A 20,548-nucleotide genomic window follows, 5' to 3' on the forward strand; every position below is an offset into this window, starting at 1 on the left:
AGTGTTGTGTATTTACCCATTCATATATTGTTCTTTGGTGTTTTTTTTTTCTCATGGGGAAGTCAGATTTGATCTCTTTGAACTCACCAAACTTTGCTTTCAGTATTGCTGTGATGTTCTGCACCTTCTTTGCTCCAGTGCTAGGTCAGTCCAAGTTTTAACCTGCAGTAAAAGTTAGGGAAATTTGTCTTTGAGTTGCTTGAGAGCTCTTAGAAATGTCATTTCATTCTTCTTTCTTTTTCTTTTTCTTGATTCATTTTAAAGCCTTTACATTGACACCTCGGTCGGAGCCAATTTTTCTGACTAATCCCTTTTAAAACACCATCCATCCCGTGGACGAAGCTGATGAAAATAATCAGTTCAGCGTTTCTTCTGGGACCTTTTTTTTTCCCTCTTACATCCTGCTATTGCATCATCATCTGAGGAGCTTGAGAAAGTGCTTCAATATTAGCTTCCAAGCCACGAAAATAGTTCTTTTAAGGTATTTTTGGCCCCATCCGAATACACTCCCTGGCTTTTTCCTAGGAATTTTCTTCCCTTCAGCGTGCTGCTCGGGGCACCAGCAGTGCGGAGCCGAGGGAAGCATCCCAGTTATTTCAACGTGCCCCACGTTGTGCAAGCCGAAGCTGTCAGCTCGGCCCCCACGGCTGCATTTAAATAGCGTTTCCGTGCAGCTAAAAGGACGGGCCAACAACTGGGAGATATTAATAGAAACCCTCGCTTATATCCCGTAGCCATCCGCTGCACGAAGCAGCGCTGGGTGTCACTTCTCTCATACACTCGACATCCATTTTCTCTGCTTAGTCCCACGTCCCGGGATGATTTTTGGTGTTGTAGCCTCTGAAACAGTTGGGCTCTTGCAGTGGACAGTGCTTGCTCTTCTTAATTATTATTATTTTTTCTGTCATTCCTTCAAATGCGGAGTTTTCTTAATCACCTACAGGTTTCAGTCATGTCTCTTTTAGTACCAGAATAACTAAAAACCATAATTTCTGCGTAAAGCAGTAAAAATAAGCCCCTACAAGTTAGGTTAGCTATATTACACCTTTTTTATACACCTCAAGGTTAGCTATATTGAAACAATCCTGGGTATTTGGGGGAGATGAAGACTTCTACCAGATCTCTGGTTATGTCCAGCTTGGTCTTCCCCACAGAAGGTTCCTCGGCTCCCTTCCTTTGCCCGTTTTCTCCATCAAAGCATCCGTGAAGTCTTTGAGGAAAAGCCAAATATTTGGTATATCCAAGGAATTCCTTTGTTTTTGACAGCAGCCAAGAGGCGAGGTGGCCTCTTAGCTGCAGTCCCTGCGCCTCCCTTCTCCCGCAGGAGCGGTACAGCTCATCTCATTAGGAGCAAGCAGCCTTCAGACAGACAAATGGAGGACTTAATTTTAGAATAATGCAGTTAGGGTCGCTTAGAAAAAGGAAAAAACAAGGCATGATTTACATTTCGATTCACAGTTCACTTTAGAGCGAAGTAACTGGATTTCTGGACATCTGCCTGGTTGCCAAACCTGTAGGTTGTGATTTACAACATTAAATTAGCTTGATGAGTTGGATCTCTAACCGAGGCCATGTATTCTTGCTGGTGCGCTTTCGCATTTCTGTGTTAGCATTTGGGGCTGTAATAACTTCATACTTGCCCTGGCAGCTCGGCGGAGTAAATCCTAAAACTTTAGATATCGTGATTTCAAACTGAGATGAAATTACAAATGGGCTATCACTGCCATGTAAGCATATTTCCAAGTGTACAATAGTGAAAATAAAAGTGCAAATAAGAATGTAATGTGTAAATTTATGGAAAAGAGGTGAAAGAGGTAGGGACACATCATCCTCAGAGCTTCTTTAGATGATTTTGTTGTAGGAGAAGTGCCAAAACGGGGTTGTATGCAGTCAAATTAAATGTGTAGGTATTACATTTGGGCAGGGTGGAGGATCAGTAACAGCTGGCCCCGGGTGCAAAGGTCCCCAAAAGCCAGATTTCCCTACAGATTTCCCAACCCCCGTGGAGCTGCAGCATCCACAGGCAGATATACACACACAAGCGCATCCCTTCAGTAAAGAAGTTGCAGAATCGGTCACTCAGGAGGTACAAAACACGAAGCTTGAAGGCTGGCATTAATTGGGATGCCAGATACCAGCCCGGCCTTTCCATGGGTGGTGACTGGCTGCTTGCTTCTCATTTTCTCTTCGCCTGACTCCCAGTCTGTGGGGCCCGAAGCAGGAGTATTGATCACGCCCAGCAGTCACTCCGAGCCGTGCTTTTCCTTTATAAATGGCCCCAGAGATGCTGAAGCCGCTGCAACTTTCCGCCCTCGTTTTTCTTGCCTGCAATTTCCCCCGTGAACGGAGACATTTCAGTCCTACCCCTCGAGGGTGAGGAATTGGTGGACGGTTACGCCACGATTTTTCTTCCCCTCAATTGCTTCTCTGAAAGGTGCAATCCTATCGCTTGAGAGATGGTAAAAAAAAAAAAAAAAAATCATTTAATTAAAGGTTCGCGCGGCGGTTTAAGTACAGTCAGAAGGAGCGCTTTGGAGGAGTCTGTGGAAATTAATAACGCCTTTAAAACATGCTTTGAAACGTGTACAAAGGACTAGGGTCACCGAGTGAATGGGGAGCAAACAAAACCCCGGGTAGCTGCTTATTACCAGCACTTTGTCCTTCCCGTGCGCCGAGCGAGGCTGGGGCTGCGTGGAGGAGCAGTAAGCGATCGTGTAATTAATGCCTGGCTCGCAGTACAGACGCAGAAGAGAGAAATTAGGCTCCACTGGCAGACTGAATTCTGGCATCCCCGGCTCTGGGGAGTTTATCTCTGCCGCCTTTGCTCCTGATGGTTTCGATGTGGAACATTGCCCTGATGTCTAAGTTTTGGGAGAGAAAAGCCTTGCTGGAGCTAAGGTCGAAGAGCCCAGAGCACAGGCACCGAGGCTGAGCACACCCAAGCCAGGTCTTTAGCGTTAGGAGCTTGCACAGTGTCCGTGCCTTTGAGCATCTTCGCTGAGCAACCTTTTATTTAGGGAAATAAAGCCATATGGCCCAGCACTGTCAAATACTCGATGCATTTTTTATAAAAGCAACATCCCGAGTTTATGTTTTATCTGAAAAAATGCCGCGTGAATGTGTTTGATATCTACCTTAGCAAACAAATTAATGGCAATTAAAGATTAATTTGATGTAATTAGCATTAAAATGCAATTAAATTATGAGTAAGTGGACCAGGAATAGAAACGGATGATGTCTTTCTGTCTGTTTTTACATTGAGTCTTTTGTTTTTCAGCAAACAGAGGAAGTGGGGCGGCAGGCAGCTCGCAGACTGGTGATGCGCTGGGGAAAGCACTTGCCTCTGTAAGGAAATATTTACTTTGGAATACACGTTTACCATTTGCAAAGTGTGAGCTTTAATCAGAATTGGACGCCTGGAGTTTGAGAAGATGAGCAGCAAAAGAGGAGAGACCTGGTCTCAGAGGTCACCCACTGGGAGTCACTGCCAACTGAGATATTATCAGTGCAAAACAGTGTTTACAAAGTCCTAGAATGAATTTTATGCTAGACTAGAAATGGAAAGAGTGGAAACCTTGGCCTGTTCCCATTCACTGGGTGACAATGAGCTGTGTCTTTCAGTCTTTCTCACACGTCATTTACTCGGGCAAGGGAGGTCTGAACAGAAATCGGCAGCAGGATTGATTACTTCTGTGCTACCGAGCGATCTGCAAACAGGATTCGCTCTAAATTTCCTTTGCCTTCAGCTTTTCTCTTTTTCACGGCAGTTTCCACCTATTGAGTTGCCGTGGTTGCTGTTAAAGTCAGGAGTTACCAGCTCTTACCGGGGTAACCGGGGCACAGCAGTTTTCCAGCTCGAGCAGAAGGAAACGCTGCCGTGCCTCGGGGTTTGGTAATTGTTGGCACGGACTGACTGTTAATAAGGACCACGATAGTTATTTTCTGGGCAGAGTGGGTTCCATTGAGTTCTCATGAGAGCTAATTTTTTTTCTCGCATATTCTTCGATGCCTCATTGAAAAGACGAAAAGTCAGACTCCAAGATTGCCTGAACTAACTGATACAGTACAGAATCCACTTTGAAGTGGTGCCCTGACCAATGGCACGGATGGCGAGCGGTGCGTGGCCCCAGGGACACCGCGGGGCGGTGGCACCCTCGCCGGGCACGGGGCAGGCAGGGGCTTTCTCGCTGGAGCAGCGGCCGAGTAGCTGGAGTTTGCTGCTGCAGATTCCCCGCTGTGCCAGGGCGACGTGCTCCGTGCCCTTTGCTTTATTTTGGCCGTTAAGGGATTTCAGCCGAACAAAAAAGCAATTTTCAGGCTTGCTCGAAGGCCTGTCAATGCCAGTCAATTCGTAAAGTAGTCTATACAATGAAAATGTGTACATCGACCGTGGCAGATCTGTGTGACAATCAGAAACCATCGCTTAATTGGCTAGTGTCTGTTCCCAGCAAAAGGGGTCTGTTGTCTAGCTTCCTGCATCTAATACAGTTTTGTCTTTATAGAAATATTAATATTTGAATAAGAGGCTTTTTAACCTGTCCTGCTTTCATTTAAATGAACTGAATGCATAAGAATTCCATATTTCTTTCTGCATCAGTTTGTGATGGCTTTAGATTAATTCTGTATCATCTTTTAAAGATCTATTCTCCAGATCACACCAACAACAGCTTTTCATCAAATCCTTCAACTCCTGTTGGTTCTCCCCCTTCTCTCTCAGGTATTGTTGTTACAATTCTATTTTACTGAACGTTTCAACGTATTTTTGGTAGGAGATGCCTAAATGAGCTCCTACGGTACTGGGTGTGCGACGTGCATCCAGCCAGCAGCACCGGGCCAGTGCTTTACCCACGTGCAGCACACGCAGGTGGCCGGTGGTCCCCCAGAGACGAGCAGAGTTTTCCCAAATGCTGCAGTGCCAGCGCAGAGAGAAGGTCGTGGCAGCTCGTAGGTGGATGCCTGTGCAGTAAAGCAGGATTTTTATGCATCCTTATTGAATTTCCAGCAGTGCCCTCGGGGTCTTGTGGCCGGTGCCTTGTGCACGGAGCCTGTCCTGTGCCATGGCCGTGCCCCCGTGGCAGCCTCGCCCCGGGGCCAAGAGCATCTCCTTGGACATTCCCCCATCCCCTCCTGGGGCTAAAGCAAATGCTGGCTGGAGTTTGATCCATAAAATGTGTCTCTGGACAAACCGAGCCCCCACGAATCCCATTGATTTATTTTATACGCTGTTTATAAAGCTGACATATTTCAACTAAACCCACTCATATTGATAAAAGCCTAAGCTTGAAAAGATCCAGAGGCCCAGGGTAGTTCTCATGAGCATCGGGAGTTTTAAATATGTATCTGAATCTAATTCAGATTTCATAAACCCTGAGACTTTTCGGCTAGAGCAGTAGGCTTCTCCTCCCATGCACCCACGCTAACGTCTTGGAGAAGACCTCTTGGCTTTCCACCCTGTCTTTGTGACGAGGTCTTTATCACAAGCAGCTAAAGCCTCCAGTCCCCTTTCCGTATGGGCCCTGCCTCGTGTTCAGGCCATCCTAAAAGGCAGCCGAGGCTGTGTGGGGTAGTGCTGCTGAGAGTTGTGCTCCTTCTCCATGGGGTACGAGCACCACAGCAGGCACCTCCCGTGCTGCCTTAAAATGGCGGCGCCGCCTCAGAGGCCTGGGCCTAACCTGTCCCCACAGTGATGGCACCTCTGGGGAAGAAGGGGTGGCAGGGAAGCTCGTGTCAGGTGGCAGTGTCTAAAGGAAGGAGAAGGGAGCTAGGTGATGGCCCGGCCTCTGGAGGCGGGGGACCATGAGGAGGGGTAGGAAGACACCACGTCCACCTCCATCCCACTCACCTGCTCTGAAGGAGCGTTAACATCGGGGTACAATTCAGTCAGCAAAAGCCCCTACCTCCCTCAAAACCACCCCTGGCAGGACTGCCTGCCCTGTCGCAGCCTTGGGGCTTCAGAAAACCCTTTTCTGCCCTTTTTTTTTTGGCCTGAAATCACCCCCGAGGTGTTAAGCGACACCCCGGCACTCTGAGCCGCGTTTCCCCTAGCGAGGCGTTGCCATTGTTCCCCATGAAAGGGTCCGAACCAAAAGGAAAAATATTGTGCTAATTTGGGCTGCCTTGCTTCCTGCAAGTTTTAGTGACTAAATAGAAAGAAGCAAGTGTCAAAATAAAGAGAAATAAGGAGTACGAATGCATTTAAATAAGAACTGAAAGTGTTTAGCATGCGAGACACTTTCCCTCAAGGATATCAAGGGCTAGTTAAAAATGATTTTGAAAGTAAAGATTGCTGTTCATTGCTCCATTCAGTGCGGTAGCAAAATCTCAAATAAAAGCTCCATGGGGACCAGAAAAAGGGAAGATTTAAGTTTTAATTAGAACTGACATAATTTTTACTTTTATGAGAAAAAAAAATATTATGCTGTCAGAGCCTTAAAAAAACGTGCCATGAGTTCCACCCTGGCCTATCTTAGTCCAAGCAAGTGCCATTCAACGTAGACATTAAGATTAAAATCCTAATATTTCCATCTCAAACTCTTAAGCCCATTTTATAAGATCGTTCAGAAGATGACTCATTGAAAAAGAAAGAACTTTATAAATGGTCTAAGCGTTGTGCTATATATAAACGCTGTTGGAAAAAAAATACTTGAAAAAAAACTTCTTTTCCCCGTGTCTGCTTTGCTTCTTTTGCAAGGGCATTTTTTTTTCTTTAGAAAGCATTGCTGGAGACGAGGAGACCTTTTATTCCTGCAGCAGGAACAGATGTAGAGCAGTGGATGCAAACCAGATTTTTTTTTAATTTTTTATTTTTTGGTTAGACCTTTGGCATTCTGAACCTGCCAAACCAAATAATCTGGCCGAGGAGAGTGGCGACCTTATCAGAATATAATAGCATGTTGTGTGCGGTGCTTTTACTGGTTTTCTTTTTTTTTAAGATTTTGCAAATTTGATGATGGGATGACGTAATCAGTGGCACGGACTCCGGCTCGAAGTGAGGTTAGGATAATGGGCTAGTATGTGCCGGGGCTCGCGCAGAGGCCCAGCTGCCCGCAGCACCGCGTGGAAGTGCTGCTTCTCCTTTCCCCAGCGAGACGTTTCCTTCTCCTGCAGCCGCTCGTCGGTACAGCTGCGGAATCAATGCAGCCCTCTATGTGGAGAAGCAGCCTGGGGGAACTTTGTGGCCTGCATCTACGTGCTTTGCTACAAAATACCTTTTTTTTTTTTTTTTCACCCGTGTGTATTTTGGAAGGTCTCCATATGTCTGCTCTATAGTCTATCTGGAAATACGGCATTTACATGTCTACAAAACTGTCCAAAAAGTTTGAAAGACATTTTTGTTTGCATAGTTCTAATGGTAATTCCAATTTTACTATTAGCAGGCACAGCTGTTTGGTCTAGAAATGGAGGTCAAGCGTCATCATCTCCCAATTATGAAGGTCCCTTACACTCTTTGGTATGTTTTGATTAGTGACCTCCTCTGCCTCAGTATTTTACTTGCTGTTCTTTCCATTTCTCATCCATTCTTCTCACACAGGTTTTCATTTCGTTAGCAACTGCTATGCCCTCGGACTTGATTTTGCCACCCCTCAATTCGCAGCAGGGTGCCCCGTGCTCTAGGTCTCGTAGGCTGGTTGGAGCTGCAGCTGGCCAGGACCTCCTGCTTGCTTGCACGGCAGGGGATGCAGTACTGAAACACCCCGAAAAGGGAACAGTGCATACAAAAAGAGGGAACGGTGAAGAGGCAGGTGGCATGTGTTGAAGAGAAATAGAAAGCAGGACAGAGTGTGGTCACCGTCCGTCAGTCCCGTGGAGCTGGGAAGTGAGAGCGGCCAGCGTGGCAGCGATGGTCTCACGGGGAGAACACGAAGGGCTGAGCTTGAGAGGAAGAGTCAGGGGCCGAGCTGGTGATAAATGTTCATCTGACAGATAGGATTAAAGGGATATCAGTAAGATTTGTTGTCTTTTTTAATGGAAAGATTAAGTCACACATTAGGACAGAGGAGAACTTTAAAGAACCCGATATCCTCTGTCTGAACCCTAGCAGCTGGTTGTCGGTCTCAACTGCAAGTCTAGAAGGTTCCAGTGATCGGTGCGAGATGCCTGATGTATCATTGGGTGTAAAATCAATGGTGCTGAAGTTTTAAAGTGTCCTTAAAAAAGAGAAAGCAGGTAATTCCCAATAGTACAGTTCTAACCCACCTAGTGCTGGGGGATGCGGCAGTCCTGTGGATTTCACTGGAAAATTTCCAGGTTCAGGAGTTAGCAGGGGCTATTTTTTCTGCTCAAGCATGGAAATCCATCCCGTGATTGACTGTGATGTTTTCTAGGCTGTCTTCTGGAGGTTTTTCAGTTACCTTGTGTTTTGGCGACCAGTGGGTCAGTTAGGAGATTTGCTTAAGAGATCCATAAGATCCATAGATCCATAAGATCCATAGAGCTGTGTCTATTTTCGCAGGTGAAGCTCCGCAGAGCTCTGGGACTGTCCTGCTGAGCTCCTCTCCTATTCCTTGAGTGGAAATATTTCTTGGAGTTGTTTTGGCTGAGCAGAAAGACGACAGTGGAAGGAAGTAACTCAGGACAGCAGCAGCCAGGTTGCTTCAAGGAGCTCCCTGGTGCCGTAGCTGGCATTTGGGATGGTCGGAGAAGCAGGGAGGAGAGGTGGAGGCTCCTGGGGCAGAGGGAGGTGGTTGGGTTTCACAGACCTGGCTGCCACGAGGGTGCACCTTCATCCCCAGCACCAACACCAGTACCGTGCCCATGGGGTGTACCGGCCAAGGGCGAGTGCTTTCTGCTGCTGGCATCAAAGCTAGAAAGGGATCTAGAGTGCGTACCTATAGGGGAAAAACCCGAGCAGTGTGAGGGACTGTGTGGCCTGGTAGTGTCTCCTCGTGTGTGATCCTGTGCCTAGATGGGGGGAGGAAAATCCCGGTTAGAGATTGACTCAAATTAGAGGGATATTTGTTCCTTTACTCCTACTTCTTTTTTTTTATTATTATTATTATTATTATTTTTTATTTTTTTTAAAGTATCACTAAAACTTTTCAAAGAACGTAGAGGGCAACATATGTACTGTAATGATTATGTTCATGAGGAATCATTGAACCTGTTTTGCCCATGAAAATCAAAGCTGCACTCGTGTTACCCATGCTCGCTCCTTCCCCGCAACGCTATTTGAAACGTGTCCCTGAGGAAACAAAACCACTCCTGTAAAAAAAAAAATAATAAATATATATATATAAAATAAATAAATAGTGTGAAAAGCGAAAAAAAAGGAGAAAAGGGGTTGAGAAGGCAGGCCTGGCTGCGGGTGACCGTGCCCCCCGTTGCCCCCCGCGCCCAGCCCTGCGCCCGCCTCCGCCGCTGCGGGGCCCCGCGGCTGCTGACGCTGCTCTCGCTTTTCTTTCTCGCATGCCCACAGCAAAGCCGGATCGAGGACCGCCTGGAGAGGCTGGACGACGCCATCCACGTGCTGCGCAACCACGCCGTGGGGCCCGCCACCGCCATGCCGGGCGGCCACGCCGACATGCACGGCTTGATAGGGCCCTCGCACAACGGCGCCATGGCGGGCCTGGGCTCCGGCTACGGCACCGGCCTGCTCTCCGCCAACAGGCACTCGCTCATGGTAAGATCTGACAGAAAACGGGCCCGGGGGGAAGGACGAGGGGACGTGAGGGCTGCTTAATGTGTGTGCGGGAGGTGGCTGCGGGTCCCTTGCACGGCCGCCATTTGCCTTGCCCCTCCTGACGTGGAGCGGCAGGTGGAGGTGTGAAACCTCGGGGTTTATAAATCGGCTTTTTGTGCTCAGCCTGCACTATGTAGAGCCACTGCCCCACACCGGTCTGGAAATGCCTTTCCTTTCATGCTGTTAAGATTTCGGGAGCGTTGCATTTCGTGTTCGGGAAGCTGGGGGCAGATTTTAAGGCAAGGCAGGCAGGGCTGGAGAAGGCTCAGAGAGCAGGAGCTAATCCTGGCTGTGTGTTACACTTGTGCTGAAATCCGGGGAGAGAAAGTGGCTCCGAGCCTGAGTCTGAGCTGTTCACACTCAGTGTGGCTTCGGTTTCACTCTGGATTAAGTGGCCCCTCTGTAGCATCGAGTGGTCGCTGCTCAGCAGCCTGCTCCTTCCTCGTGCTTCTGGCTCTTGCTTGTGTTACGGAGTCCCAGCTCCATCCCTGCTGCCATAATGCGTAGTGTCAGGTCCATGTGTCACCCTGACAAAAGCCTCTGACCCGTTCTGTGGTGTGCTGTTGGGATTTCCACTTCCACGGGGCCTTAAGTACACCCTTATGTCTCCAGGGTAAACGCCTTGCACTTGGAAAAGGAAATATCTGGCGGCTAAATTCCTTTCATGTGAAGGAAAACCATGTCTCCTCAATCTCTTTTTTTAAATATACTGAGGAAAACCATCTAACGCCATGTGTTCGGGTCCACAGACATCTGAAAGTCCCTCAGCGGACGTTAATGACAAACCAAGGGTCCTGTAGGAGGCTGGGCAGAGCCGAGCTAGATGTGTGATTCTCATCAGGATTAGAGGGCAAACTTTGTTACGCTTCGAAATTTCGTTCTCGAAATAGAGTTGCTTGTTCCACGCGGAATGGGAGAAAGGACCGAGGAGTCAGCTGGCAGCATTTTCAGATGGTTCGAGGTATTTAGGTTAATTAGGACAGGGGGAAAATATGTGGGAATGGGAAGGGACTTGACAGATCCACGGCCAGTTAGCTGCCGTGGCGTTGTGGGAGGACTAGGCTTGATCCCCGTCTCATCCCACATACTGAGGGTAAGGCCGAGCAGATTAGAAGAAAGAATTTCAATTAGCCATATACATCTTGGGCTCTATTCAATTTGGGAGGAGAGCATGTGCCTCTGTGAGGGTTGCCTGGAAATTTCTCTCCAGTGTGCACGAATCATTAAAATAAACAAATGGATGAACGAAGAAATAAATGAGACCTGCTGAACTGAACGGGAACATGAGAAAGGACACCAAGACTGATGGAATGACAGTATATGCCTTGAGTGTGGACTTATACACACACATACGTGTTTTTATGCCTTACCTGGAGTCGGTCTGTTTTGGTTTTCCCGTCTTAAAAAAGTGTAGGGGGATTAGGAGAAGTTCGGTGACAAACAGCGAGAGTGCTTGCAAGCACGGAAGGATTTTCGTGTGAAGGGAGATTGAACAGATTGTGGTGATTTTGTTTAGAAAGGAGATGAATAAGAGGAGACATAATAGAGGTACGTCGAATAATGGATAGCATAGAGAAGGTAAATCTAGCTCTTCTATTCATCCTTCCTTATAATTAAAGAACAAGGGGACATTCAGTGAACCTGACAAAAAGAAATACTTTTTATTCAACACACAATGACCTGTGAAATTCATTGCTCCAAGATGTAATCAAGGCCAAATGTTCAGAAGCATTCCAAATAGGATTAGACATCATATGGAAAATGCAAACATTTAGAGTTTGATTTGACAGGATTCAGACAGGATTCCTCCTTTTTTTTTTTTTTCACAAGGAGAAAGAAAAAAAGAGAAAGAAAGAAAAACTTTGATGCCGGAGCGTGAGGCAAGTGCTCGGGGAAGGCAGGAGCTTCTTCTGGTGGCCAATTATTTGATAATTGCCGCGTCCTCCAGGCTGCTGCACGCTGGTGATGCCCCCAGTGCCAGGCTCTGTCGTGATAGTCAGTTAGGTGATTATAAATTAATTAGCCTCAGCGTTCCTGAGAGCCTTGCTTTATTCAGCACAGCCATTCCTGCGTCCCGTGGCTGTTCTCAGGCAGCCCAGATGAGCAGAGGGGATGGCTGCGCACCCCCAGCACACCCCAGCACCCGCAGGGGCAAGATTTTGGGGGTCAACCTGGAGCCCAAGGCCTTGCTGACTGAGATCTGCTGTCTCGGGTGGAAATCAGAATAACCCATCCACCTCCTGCTTTCCCCCTCCGAGGAAAAGTGGGATTTCCAGATATTCTCACCCAAATACTCTTCACAGTTCTCCCCTTCGTATTTGTCCACACACAAGCTAAATATTAACCCATAGATTTTCAGCTCTGAGTGAAATAGTTTCAGGTTATTAAAATGTAACATCAGTTGCTGGAATCTAAGAAACTAAAATAAGTTTTTATTATTATTATTATTATTATTATTATTTATTTCTTATTGGGGCGGCTTTGTGATAGCCTCTGCTCCTCAAGAAATTAAGCATTACTAGAAGTGACTCTGTGAGAGAAATACCATTAAAAGCCACAACTGAGCCTGTGCCATTTGCAGATTCCCCCCCAAAAAATGTTAAGCGTTAACTGAAAACAGCCTGGCAACAGGCTCCGAGAGGTAGAAAGATGCTTTTTCAGCAGCTCGGTTAAATCCATCTCCTTTCCCCTTCCCCAATAAAATTAGCATGAACCAGACATTGTTTTGCTCTCTGTGGCAGTTGCTGCGAATTCACAAAGGGAAATTCTAGATTGTAATTTAGCTTGGCCTCAGGTAATATGTTAAATACACTTGGGACACATATAATCTAAGATTTGAGTTTGTACAAAGCTATTTTTTCCTCCAGTGTTTAAACAATACTGCTTTTAATGAAGAAATCTGGCTTTATTAAAAGCCAGATCTGTGACTTACAACTGGTGCTGCATATCTGCTCTCAATCAAGAGAAAAGAGTTTAATTTTTGTAGCTTTGTTCGCTTTGCATATGTTAAACCGATGCAACATGCACCCAGGGCATCACTTCAGAGAGGGTTTGTTCCATAAATATGTGCTCCTCGCCTAACTACCAGATGTAGGTGAAGTGAGATGGAAGCAAACAACAACAACAACAACAAACAACAGGGCGGCGACGCGAAATGGAAGCGGTCGCGTCCCGCGTCGCAAAAATACGCTCAGATTTGGGGCTTTTGGAGAAATTCGCGTGTCCTGGCTTGGAAATATGCATCCAGGGGGGCTCGCGCTGCTGTGGTTTCGGGGGCGAGCCTCTGTTTGTGTCTCCAAAAGCCTCTGTAAGATGAATAGGTGGGCACAGCAAGCAGGATGAGGGGAGTTGGAAGCCAGATACGGTGCTCTGAGGGCAGTGCTCCTTCTAAAAAAACGAGCCGGGCACAAGTTCCCTGAAAAAACACCAGTCTGCCGAGCTCCCAAACAGCATTACTCACTGTCTGAAACCGTAACTTGCGCGAAGGAGGCAGGCCGGCTCATTTCTTTTGGAAAACTGGGCTGAATTTGGAAGCAAAACCAGAAGAACAAAGGAAATAGTTTGGGAGTGGAGTCAGGCTGAAGTTAGCCTTTGACCATTTGATACATTCCACGCTGAAAAGGAAGTCGAAGGGGGGAAAAAAAAAAAAATCCCCCCCCCAAAAAAAAAAAAAAAAAAAAAAATCAAGGAGGATACTGGTAATGTTTTCCACATTTGAATTTTAATACATGAAACAGGCTATAAAACGCTGGCCAGCTGCAGTAAATAAAGTAGCAGTGGGAGGTATGGACCGGAAACTTGTACAGAATGTGCTGGTGGAAATCTCCTTGCCCACCGTACACCTTCGGTCGCTGCCTTCGGCCCCGGGGGAACTCGAGCCCGGGGCTGGGATCCAGCGGCCCTGCCGTGCCCTGCACCCTCTCCCCAGACGAAAAAGAGGCAGGGGTAGGGCAGATGCTGCTCCCCCGTGGAAAATATGTGGACGGGGTGCTCCGTTTTCGGGGGAATTAGCCCAAATTTGCAGCTGCGAGCAGCGTCCTGCTGGCTGCACGAGCCCTTTGCCGCAGCGAGCTTTGACTTTACTTCCCTCCCTAATTTTTTTTAGCAGCCTGGTAAGGATTTGAGCACTTGCTAATTTTGAGCAGGCCCCTTTCTACGCTCTCCTTTGGCTTGGGCGAGCGGCACACGTTTATCCACGCCATTTATAAACGAGCAAACGGGCTCCTCCGCTACCCCCAGAGGCGGCGCACGGCGAGGTGGGTCGGGCTGGGGGGGCGCACGGGAAAAGGGGCGATCTCTCCTCCGGCAGGAGAGAAGCAGGTTCAGGTTTCCCATCCCACAAGGGCCCCGCTTCGGCAAACACACGTGTGCGGAGCTTTATGGCCGCGGCTCGCCCCGCGGGGACCGGTGGTGAGCTTGAAATGAAGCACGCGCACGAGCAGGGCCTGGAGACGTGGCAATTAAAAGGCAGGTAGAAAGCGAGCAGAAAACAACCCCGGACACCCATAAAGAAGCTGCCATCGACTGGTTGTGGATGTCGGCTTAAAAATCCGGGCGATGCTGGCTTTATTTCCGAGCCTCTCATAATATTTCTGCCCCCGGAATGGTTTTTACGGCACCAGGCGCGTGGCGAGGAGGTAAAAGCTCGGAGTTTTTGCGGGAGCTGCCCATCTCCAGCTCTCAAGGGCATGAGCTCAGCAGATATTTTCGGCTTTCCCCGCGAATTTCCTGGCTTTTCGGTAGTTCCTGTTATTTCAGGGGTTATGCAGCTCGGAGGGATTTTATTGGAACATTGCACATGAAATGGGAGCAGCCAGCGCCGAAACGCTAACTTTTACACGGGAATCTTCGCAGACACATGTTTCTTTTGTAGCAGGGCATGAAGGGATTGATTAAAATCATTATAAAACACAAACTGGTGCACATTCTTTTTCAGACAGTGCTTAGAAGTCCAGCAGCTCGCCTGCGAGCTTCACATGAGGGCCCACAGGAAGGGAGCATGCTCGTGTATATTTTTTTTACATCCACATTAAATTAACTTACGGAATTTTCCACCCCTAGGAATTAAAGTAGCAGCTCATGAAGTAACTCGGTTATGTCATTCATACATAAACAAAAAGAGGCAAGCAACTTGGCGGTGTTTAAAAGGCGAAATCTGGCTTTTGCTGGTGGTTTTTTTTTTCTTTTTTTCTTCTTTTTTCTGATTATCTTTTCATCTTCTCCATTCGCAGCGCCGCCGTAGCCGTCGCATCTGTTGTTTGTTTTGCCTCGCTGATGTTTTTTAGCTAACAGGTATCACGTACATCGAAAAAATATATATATAAAATATCAAATAAAGGGGCAGAATGACCTTACCGGGATAAAATCTGCCACGACGGGCACCGGTGTAGGGTTTTTAAGGGAAGTTTTCTGCCTAATTGGCTGCCATGCCTGCCGCCCCACAAATTACGGCCTCCCTATCATATTTTGAAGCCATTTTTGAGGCTGTAAAGTTGGTTCTGGCCGATATTGAAGCGACACCTCCTTCTGGAGAACGCCGCCCTGGGCACAAGGGCTTCATTCATTCATTCCCCGGCAGCTAATTAGGCTCATTGTTCAAACCCCGTGATTCGGGGCTCGTCCACGCTCCGGCCCCGGGTTTCTCCTCGTTCCCATTATGGGACAGGCTTCCCAAAGTGCCAAGTCGATGAAGAAGAGTTCATATTCTTAATCCCATCCTCCAGGCCCCTTTCTATCTCCGGCTCCGAGAGCTGCAAGTTGTTTTGTATTTTTTTTTTTCTCCAGAAAAAAAAAAAATTGAACTTTGCTGTTTTCCTGATTTAATGCCACTCCTAATGTCTCTCTCTCTTTTTTTTTTTTTTTTTTATTATTATTAAATCCTTTCTTTTGGCTTTTGATCTTATTTATAGCCGAGCCACCGGTCATATGGAAGCTATTATTGTATAGCGTGGAGATGAAAGGCTGCGAGGCAGTTAAATAAGAGGGAATAATTGGGCCCAATAACGCACACGTACAGTGAGAGGCCGTTTGTGTCGGCGTGCCCCGCGCCGTTCCCTTTTTAATATCGCGCTGGGGCTTTCGAAGGGCTTTGCCCAAATCTGCTTCCCGTCAGCCTTATAAATTCTGACAATATTGAACACGTGTTAACATGCCTCACCTTCCAACTTTGCTGCCGCGTGTTTTTATTTGTCTAATCGGATAACACGGGGTCATCAGGTGGCAAAGCACAAAGCCCCGCTGCTCGCCGCGTCCCTTCCTTACAGGAGCTGCTTCGGAGCCGCCCCTCGCTCCGGAGCATCAGCCAGCAGGTGATCACTCTTCCTTTTGTGCCACCGTGCTCAGAAAGTTCGTCCTTGCGCGAAGCTCAGCACGACAAGGGTTAACCCTAAGGATCAGGGCTTTGGGATCGGTTTCCCAAAACCCGAGGATCTTCCCAATTTGCCTGGCATTCACAGGTGAGCCCACAAGCGCCTCCAGCCCCTCCGCTTTCAGGAGGCAGAACCGCACGGTGCGTTCACAGCCGAGGTAACAGAGGAGCAGTGGTGGCTCTGGGTCATCACCCAGAGAGACAATATTCCCCTTTTCATGGACTATGTGTCTGAAAATCCCACTATCGTGCTGTTCATCCGCTCTAACTACTGCTCCACAGCTCAATCACGAGGTGCTGAGTGCTCCAGAGCGGATTTCCAAGCATTTTTTAAGAGCTTCCCATCCGCGATGGAGACGGAGATAGCGCAGGTAATCAGAAATGCGCACAGACCTGTGCAACCAGAAAAACCTGGCTGGGTGGCTTTCACCCTGCGGAAAAAGGAAAGCAGGAGGTAAAAGGAGACGAGCTCTAGCCTTCTTCCAGCGCTTGAAGAGTCGCAAAATGCTGGAAAAGACAAACCAAGATTTCAAAGAGGGCAGAGATTTGCACATCAACAGCACCGGGTGTACCTCCCGTGCGCGTTCCTGGCTTCGCTGTTGGTTTTGCTTTGTGTCTTCTTTCCACCCCGATCTGCTGAGTGGTGCAGTCGGGGCTGTTTGAGGAGATGGAAAGGAACCAAATATTAATAGGACTTCAAAGCGAGCCTGATTCTCCAAAGATAAGTATTATTTATAGGTCTGCCCTCCTGGGCTGGGGGGAACGATGCGTATCTTCGCTCCACCTCGGGGCAAGGCTGGTGCTTGGACGACAGACAAACCGGCGGCGCTGCTGGCTGCGGAGGGGGAACGGGAAAGGCAGCATTTGTGCGTCCCCAAAACACGTGGACCTGGCTGCTTTCGGCCCCTGAGGTCTCACATGGGGCAGTTGTAGCTGATGGACATCAAAAACCACATCCCTTACGGATAACGATGTGACCGAAATTGTAGGATTAAAGTATCCGGGAGAATACCCCGTGGGAAGGCAGTGTCGGGCAGGGATAGTTCGTATCGGGCAGATGGGACACATGACGCTCACGGTGACCTTCTAGATCTCCTGAGAACCTAAAGGAGGAAAAAATTGAGTTTTTTTTTATTTTAATCAGAACTATTTTGAAAAACATGAACAAAACTGTGTGAAACATCAGCGGTAGAGCGATGGTGACCTCGTGGCACCTGATTTAGCCTCGGAAGTCAACAGTTGAGTTAAAAAACCGTCCGTGCTGTTAGCCTTCTGTCGTGATTGCTGCTTCTGCCTCTTGATGTGATAAATAAGATTTCGTCCCCCAGCAGCCAGGCCCAGGAATCGAGATACCCGGGCTGTCTCGCCCCAAGCTGGCCCACCCAGCTCGAGGCATCTCGCGGTGGCCGTGGTCATGCTGACTGCATGGGGGGTTCAATCACTCCAGATTGAAGGAAGGAGAAGTGCAGACCCCCCCAAGCCCACCCTCTTAACAAACCTCCCTTCCTTCAAACCGAGTCACGCCGGTCCCAGCCCTTCCTTAGCACCTCACGTTTCTAAAATCCCAGCGTCGCAGCGAGGAGAGAGTTTTTGTCGGTGCTCTTTTACACTTGCTTTCGGTTATTTGCATTTCGTCTAGTAGTAAAAGATTTTCTCAAGTTCCCCTTGGCAGGATTCCCTTTTATCTTCCCTACTGCGGTCTCGGCTCGCTGTTAACAATTATACCATATTATCTTGTAAGCCTGATGAGAAACATTCCTCCATCTTTCTTTATCTGCCCGAGCGCTTCACGTAGGGAGAAGAAAGAGAGATTTACAGCTGGCTGCTGGCTTCATCAGCCACGAAAACCCTTTTCACACCGCTTTTAGGGGAGGCGCACACCTGAGGAAGGCGGGAGCGTGTAGAAAATTTTCCTGCCTGTAGCTCTGGACACAGGGTACAGATAAATGGAGCCACTCGCAGCTCCAACTTTCAACAAAAAAACAAAAAAGCCCTTTCCTGGCTTTTTTCTAGCTTTTTCTGACAGTTTTGCTCGTTGGCTTTTCTCCTCAGCCTTGATTGAGGCGAGGAGTAAATGGGTTTCCAGCCCCGCTGATGGCACTGCCGGAGTGTTTCATAAAACCTTCACGGGGATGTTACCCGGAGCCAGACCCGCTGCCCCTTCGGCTTTGGGGCTCGGTGCTTCGTGAAATGGGGCTCATTTGGTCCCGGCTGCTTGGCCCCCGCTGTCAGAGCCTTCTCCGGGCTCTTCGGGACGGGGAGGAATGTCAGGCCCGCCGAGCCCGGCCCCGAAAAGCGAAGCGGGATGCCGAGTGGCAATTCCTGCAGGGTTTCCCGCCGGCAAGGGGGGAATTGCGAAGCCCGCAATTAAGCATATGGGCATGAAGCTAATTGTCAGATCTGTTGGCGGACACGATAGAAGACAGATGGGCGCCAAGCGGCGCGCTCGGCGAAGGCACCCCGGGAGACGCTTTGACGTTTTACCTGCCTGAGCTCGCTCGGCCTCCTGCGCGCCCGGCCGGGCTTCGGCTCCGCGGGCTCACGGCGCCCTCTGGCGAGGCACCCAGCCTCCCGACAGCACCCTAGGGCAGCGGCAGCACCCCAAGGCTGTAGGGTCGCAGCCCCCGTGGTCCCGTTGCGGGTTGTCGCCTCCTCTCACCGCCCTTTTCTCCTCTGTCTCCAGGTCGGCGCCCACCGCGAGGACGGGGTGAGCCTCCGCGGCAGCCACTCGCTCGTGCCAAACCAGGTGCCGGTGCCCCAGCTGCCCGTGCAGTCGGCCACCTCCCCGGACCTGAACCCGCCCCAGGACCCCTACAGGGGTGAGTACCGCCGGCAGCAGCCCCCTAACACGGGGATCAGACCCCACACCTCGATCCCGCGCATCGCAGAGGGATTGGGGCGGGAAGGGGGCCTTCACGGTTGCGGGGTGCGCAGCAAAAAGATGTGGATTTAAGGTGAAAGGCTGAATTTCCACCACAAGGCCTTTTTGCTCATTCATTGCAGCAGGGATACTTGGTGTATTTGGGGAGGAATGACATGTTAAAGATTTTTATTTTTTTTTTAAGATGAGGGAAAACCTAGGGAGTGACTGCAGCTAGGCGTCAGTGAACTATTCCTGAAGGCTGAGGAGCAGAACAAGACCTCAAAGCCATCGCTGAAACCTGTTTTAGGGCCTTCACGCTTCGCTCAGTGCCAGTTATCTGGGGCTGCACACACGGGTCACCCTTCAGTGGGCAGCAGGGACGGAGGATTTGGCCCCAGATCGCTCCCATGTTTGCGGAAGCAGCGTTTGACAGCTCCTCCGTGTGTTTTCTCCCAGGCATGCCAGCTGGACTGCAAGGGCAGAGCGTCTCTTCAGGGAGCTCCGAAATCAAATCCGACGACGAGGGAGACGAAAACCTCCAGGACACAAAATCTTCCGAGGACAAGAAACTAGAGGATGACAAGAAGGATATCAAATCAATTACTAGGTCAAGATCTAGGTAACAGTATATAATAGTGTCGCTTCATTTAATTCCTTTACTGGATTTTGATGAAGTGAACAGCACAGGAGGAAACTATGAGGTTTTTTCCTGGCAGGTAAAACCACAGCCTAAGTGGAACAGAACGGCTGTCCTGGCAGTACTGAGCACACTTCTGGTGCTTGTACTCCAGGACTTCCTCAAATTTGAACAATTCACAAATTTGGACCCCGGCCAAGTTCTCCACAATCTCTAAAGAAATTATATTTTGTTAAAATGCATTAATTATACTGCTATTCCTCTCTGCCCTTGCTTGCAAACGGGAATGCAGTACGGATTGGCATCTTGGTAAAAACGAGCCTGAAAGTCGAGCACACCTGCATCTGAGCTAACAAACCGTGTTCTTTGCTTTTACCTTTCAAATAAATCCGTCGTACCTTGTCCTCAATTTCTGCAAGCCTCTGGAGCTGTCTAGGTTCAACTGGAAAATTTGGTGGCATTATTACAACAGATGAGGATCTGCCCCTCCTGTCGTTTCTGGAAGATGGGAAGGGCAGGAGGATTCTCTCCTCCTTCGAGGCTGAGATGCTTAGGAAAGGCAGGAGTGTATCGGGACTGCTGGTGGGACAAGGCTTGTTCTGCACATTATTTATATATTTTTGGAAAGCATTACTTAAATCCTAGCTGTATTGTATCATCTGGGAGCTCGTGGCCATGGTGAGCCTGAGCAATGTTTATGGGCACAGCAAACACGAACCACCTAACAAAGGACAGGCCTCAGCTGTCCCATTTATCCTAAATTTCCTCGTCTCACCTGCATCTCAGCACACCTGAGGTACAGCTCAGGAGTGCAGACACTCTTCAGCATCACTTGAGTCCCAAACTACCCAGCCAAATTGCAAATAAGGCTGAAATTCTGTTTTGTTGGAGGATTTTTTAAATGATTGCGCGTGGCCATGTCTTACTGCCTTTTCTCCTTCCGTGTCTGCTTGTCTGTGCAAAGGCTGAGACAAGGTAAGAAACATCTGAGCAGACATTTTG

At 48.5% G+C, this 20,548-nt stretch overlaps 1 protein-coding gene across 15 annotated transcripts in view; it reads left to right on the top strand.

The window, feature by feature from the left end:
- LOC309889846 (transcription factor 4) overlaps positions 1-20,548 on the top strand; it is a 177,147-nt gene that overhangs the window by 150,108 nt on the left and 6,491 nt on the right. For 9 of the 15 annotated variants that reach the window (XM_082782950.1, XM_082782949.1, XM_082782945.1 and 6 more), the window contains 6 exons: positions 3,278-3,345; positions 4,639-4,717; positions 7,374-7,450; positions 9,416-9,619; positions 18,730-18,865; positions 19,366-19,528. In XM_082782950.1, coding sequence (XP_082639076.1) covers positions 3,278-3,345; positions 4,639-4,717; positions 7,374-7,450; positions 9,416-9,619; positions 18,730-18,865; positions 19,366-19,528 — 727 coding nt within the window. The remainder of the gene's footprint in view (positions 1-3,277; positions 3,346-4,638; positions 4,718-7,373; positions 7,451-9,415; positions 9,620-18,729; positions 18,866-19,365; positions 19,529-20,548) is intronic. The other 6 variants (XM_082782948.1, XM_082782943.1, XM_082782947.1 and 3 more) reach the window with 4 other exon arrangements.

The sequence above is a fragment of the Aythya marila genome (assembly GCF_965140915.1).
Source record: "Aythya marila genome assembly, chromosome: Z".
Lineage (NCBI taxonomy): Eukaryota > Metazoa > Chordata > Aves > Anseriformes > Anatidae > Aythya > Aythya marila.